Source organism: Nicotiana tomentosiformis, chromosome 8, assembly GCF_000390325.3.
Source record: "Nicotiana tomentosiformis chromosome 8, ASM39032v3, whole genome shotgun sequence".
NCBI classification, from domain to species: domain Eukaryota; kingdom Viridiplantae; phylum Streptophyta; class Magnoliopsida; order Solanales; family Solanaceae; genus Nicotiana; species Nicotiana tomentosiformis.
This window is the reverse complement of record NC_090819.1, coordinates 49,513,917-49,518,400: the sequence shown is the minus strand read 5'-3', so window position 1 is coordinate 49,518,400 and position 4,484 is coordinate 49,513,917. Positions and strand designations below refer to the sequence as shown.

General features: G+C 40.4%; 1 protein-coding gene across 2 annotated transcripts; it reads left to right on the top strand.

Annotated features, from left to right (window-relative positions):
* Window positions 1-253: 253 nt before the first annotated feature.
* LOC104101783 (GDP-fucose transporter 1) lies at window positions 254-2,278 on the top strand. 2 transcript variants are annotated; one of them, XM_070182335.1, is made up of 2 exons: window positions 254-430; window positions 830-2,278. In XM_070182335.1, the coding sequence occupies exon 2, from the start codon at window positions 967-969 to the stop codon at window positions 2,014-2,016; it is 1,050 nt and encodes a 349-aa protein (XP_070038436.1). In that variant the 5' UTR covers window positions 254-430; window positions 830-966; the 3' UTR covers window positions 2,017-2,278. The 2 variants fall into 2 exon arrangements, with proteins under 2 accessions (XP_070038436.1, XP_070038435.1); XM_070182334.1 differs by having other exon boundaries at window positions 254-899; window positions 935-2,278.
* Window positions 2,279-4,484: the final 2,206 nt, after the last annotated feature.

The following is a 4,484-nucleotide window of genomic DNA, read 5'->3' as shown; positions in this document are numbered from 1 at the left end:
TATACATATAACACATTTTAAAAGGGTGCTATACTTAATTGGGCAAACGATCGTTAAGGTATAACGCCCTTTAAAAGAGCGTTATATTTAAAATGATCACCAAATTTTTTTTCCACACATTTTGATTCTTTGAGTCCAAAAGAACCACATTTTGGTTCCGGACTACCAAAATTTGTAGTGAAAGAAGCATAATAATTGTGTAAGTGGGTAAAAGGACTTAAAGCAATTTTGTTCTTTATTTTCCTCCAATAATCCCTCCTAACATCCGATTCAGATTGATACAGTACAGTACTACTCCAAAACCCACGCCTCTCTCCCCTATTCAGGGACCCGTTCTTCTCTTCTTGCCCTTCTCATTTTCAGCTTTATCCGTCTTTTCATTGAAAGTTCTGCTCGGTGTTTTTCAGATAATTCACGTGGAGCAAAACAGGTTCCTTTTTTTCCTTCTAATATTAGAGATCTCTATTCACATTTAGTTTCTGTCCCATTTTAGTTTATTGATTAGGTTCATTGTTCCATCTTGAATTGGGTTTCGGTTTTAGATCTTTTCTTTTCTGTCCCTTCTTATTCATATCTAACTTTATTAATCGATTTCATTTCAAGATTCATTGATTTCGGTCCCCAATTGTCCCACTAATTTGTACTTCCTTTTATGGTTTGTCCTTTCTGTTTTCTTCTTTCTTGAAATGTCATGTTTTAGTGCATAAAAATCTCATTTTTAGCAGAAATCCTTCATAAATACTGTCACTTCTGTTTAAGGCCTCACATTAATGTGTTATTGCTTGAATTCTTGAAACAAATTATCCCTCACAGTGATTTGCATTTCCAGCTCAACTTTTATCTCTTTGGGCGTTTATTCTATTGCTTATATGCAAGCACTGTATTGAGGTCCAGATATTGTTGAGAATTTCTAAATCAGGCAGGATTAAGAGAGAAAAAACCCCTTTAACAGCTCTTGTGAATACAATGTCTGCAATCAGATTTGATGCGTCAAAGCAATATTATGCTACCAGCAGTCTTGTGGTTGGATATGCCCTCTGTTCCAGCTTGCTTGCTGTGATTAACAAGTTTGCTATAACGAACTTCAACTACCCAGGTCTTCTTACTGCATTGCAATACCTAACTTCAGCTTTAGGGGTTTGGGTTTTAGGAAAATTTGGGCTGTTGCATCATGATCCGTTCACGTTGGAGAATGCCAAGAAATTCTTGCCTGCTGCCTTTATTTTTTACCTGGCAATATTCACCAACACCAATCTTTTGCGCCATGCCAACGTGGACACTTTCATTGTCTTTAGATCCTGTACGCCTCTGCTTGTTGCTGTTGCTGATACAGCTTTTAGAGAGCAACCATGCCCTTCAAAGTTGACGTTTCTATCTTTGGTGGTCATTTTGGGAGGTGCTGTTGGGTATGTTGCTACAGATTCAGGTTTTACTCTGACTGCTTATTCTTGGGCGTTTGCGTACTTGGTAACCATTACAACCGAGATGGTCTATATTAAGCATATGGTAACAAATCTCGGGCTGAATACTTGGGGCTTTGTGTTCTACAACAATTTGTTGTCGTTGATGATGGCTCCTTTATTTTGGATTATTACTGGGGAGTATGTTGAAGTGTTCATTGCTATGGGATCAAATGGAGGGACATTGTTTAACCCTGTCGCCTTCATTGCAGTCTCATTATCCTGTGTGTTTGGTCTGCTCATCAGTTTCTTTGGATTTGCTGCAAGGAAAGCAATCTCTGCTACTGCTTTTACAGTAACCGGGGTGGTGAATAAGTTCTTAACGGTTGCCATTAATGTTCTCATTTGGGATAAGCATGCTAGTCCATTTGGTTTGATGTGCTTGTTGTTTACTATTGCTGGAGGTGTTCTTTATCAGCAATCTGTAACTGGTGTTAGTACCACTCCACCACAATGGGATTCTGCTATGTCTAAGCAGGACAATAAGAATGACCACCACAACTATGGAGATAGTGATGAAGAGAAAGGAATATCTGGTAAGATTTCTGGTCTATAAGCATTTTGGCATTTGTGCCTATTGCTGATGAGGCTATTATTAGTCCTCCCACTGCGTTATTTACCTATACTTTGATCCTATTCTAGTCTTTACAGACTTTTGCTAGATGCTTTTTAGACTGGCCTTGTTATCATTAATGATTTGTAATCATTTGACTACAATTTGTGAGTTTTTGATCATGTTGATTTCATACATGACTTTTGCTAGATGCTTTTTAGACTGGCCTTGTTATCATTAATGATTAGTAATCATTTGACTACAATTTGTGACTTTTTGATTATGTTGATTTCATACATGTATCTCTTGTTTTACACTGGCGGTGTCCAGTTTAACAGAGCTCCTACATTAATGTATGTTTGTTTTTTCTCCACAATTAGATAACTTTTGCATCTTCTACTTTGTTCTGACACACCTTAAAGAAATGTCATGCTGTGATGGTTGAATTCGTTAACTAAGAATAAAAACTGATAACGAGCAGAGGCGGAGCTAGGATTTGAAGTGTGTGGGTTCTAAATTTCAAAATAAAATACTGCTTTCAGCAGGAATCGAACCCCCATCTTTCCCAACGAACCCACAACCCTTACTGTTGAACCCAGACCCCTTTTGTTACTGGGTTCGACAGTATATATTTATATAGATTTAGAAAATATTTCAATACAAATACAGGGTTCTGAAAAAAGTCATTGGATTCGCCCGAACCCGCACCCACTACTGTAGCTCCGCCCCTGATAATGAGTCAAACTACTTGATTCCTATAACAAGCAACAATCTAATCAGTCACAGGGAGAGGGAACTATATTACAACCACAATAACAAACCCAGTGATTTCCCACAAGTGGGGTTTGGGGAGGGTAGGATGTACGCAACCTTACTATTACCTACCCTAGAAGGACAGAGAGGCTGTTTCCGATAGACCCTCGGTTGAAAAAAAAACGTAGATAGGAAAAGGGAACAACAACAAGATAAAAAAAGACCGAAGCCGAAAAACAGGCCAATACTCTGCTCCATATAACATAGTCGGTCTAACTACAACCTTTAAGTTTCAACGGGAAATTCTTATCACACTAGACACCGGAAGCGAGTCTCGACTTCATCCAACCTGCTCCGATACGATGCGTGACATCCTCATCAATCTCCTCGTTACCTTGTATTATAGATCCAAGGTACTTAAAACTGTTTCTCCTGGGGATGACTTGTGTATCAAGCCTCACACCCATGTTCGCTTCCTGGGTAACTTCGCTGAATTTGCACTCCAAATACTCCGTCTTGGTCTTGCTCAGCTTGAAACCTTTAGACTCAAGAGTCTGTCTCCAAACCTCCAGTATGTCGTCAACACCTCCTCGTGTCTCGTCAATCAAAACTATATCATCTGCAAATAACATACACCACGGCACCTTCCCATGAATGTGTCGCGTTAATGCATCCATCGCCAAGGATAACAAAAACAGGCTAAGGGCTGATCCCTGATGTAACCCCGTCACAACCGGAAAGTGTTCTGAATCTCCTGCCGCTGTCCTCACCCGTGTCTTAGCTCCATCTAACATGTCCTTAATCACTATAATGTAGGCTACATGCACATCTTTTGCGTCTAAATATCTCCATAGAACCTCTCTTGGGACTTTGTCGTATGCTTTCTCTAGGTCAATTAACACCATATGCAAGCCTGCCTTACCCGCGCTCTTCTAGAATTCTATCAGGATCTCGTCTGGCCCGATCGCTCTACCCCTGGTCTATCCTATGCATTGCCCCCTCGACCTCCCCCACACTTATGCGCCTACAGTATCCAAAGTCCCTTTGACTCCCGGAGTGCCCTAGATCACCCAGCACAATATCCCTATCCCCTCATCATTCAAGAGTTTATGGAAGTATGACTGTCACCTCTGCCTAATATGTGCCTCATCCATCAACACTCAACCCTCCTCGTCTTTTATGCATTTCACTTGATTCAGATCACGGGCCTTCCTTTCTCTTACTTTGGCCAGCCTGTATAGTTTCTTATCTCCGCTCTCTCCCCAAGCTCTTCATACAAACGTCCAAACGCCGCAGTCTTGGCCACCGGAGAGGGAACTATATTAGATGGCTTATTATCTAGTCCAAGTTAACCACCTCCTCTAGAGCATGTGTTAATTATCAAATCTTTGCATTGTGTTGATACTTTCCATAGCTCTATTCCACGCCTCTAGTATCCTAATATATTCAGCTGAAGCATTGGTCTTCCAGTTGTTGCTTCCTTTAGGCTGACTGAGAAATTTTATCAAGTGTGAGATATAACTAGGAATACTTGTTTGAGGAACTTATTATGTGAAAGTGGACTCTGGGCCCATAATGCCCAAACAATTTCACCCACCAAAATCCCAGCACATCTGCGAAAGAGAAACCTCTATTATCCTCCGTTATTCTCTCTCTGTCCTTATACTTTCTCCCTAATTTTGTCAACTTGCTTTACCCGCCCTTTGGAATCTTAACCA

Coding starts and splice junctions, on each gene's coding strand:
- LOC104101783 (XM_070182335.1), top strand. CDS start 967: ATGTCTGCAATCAGATTTGATGCGTCAAAGCAATATTATGCTACCAGC.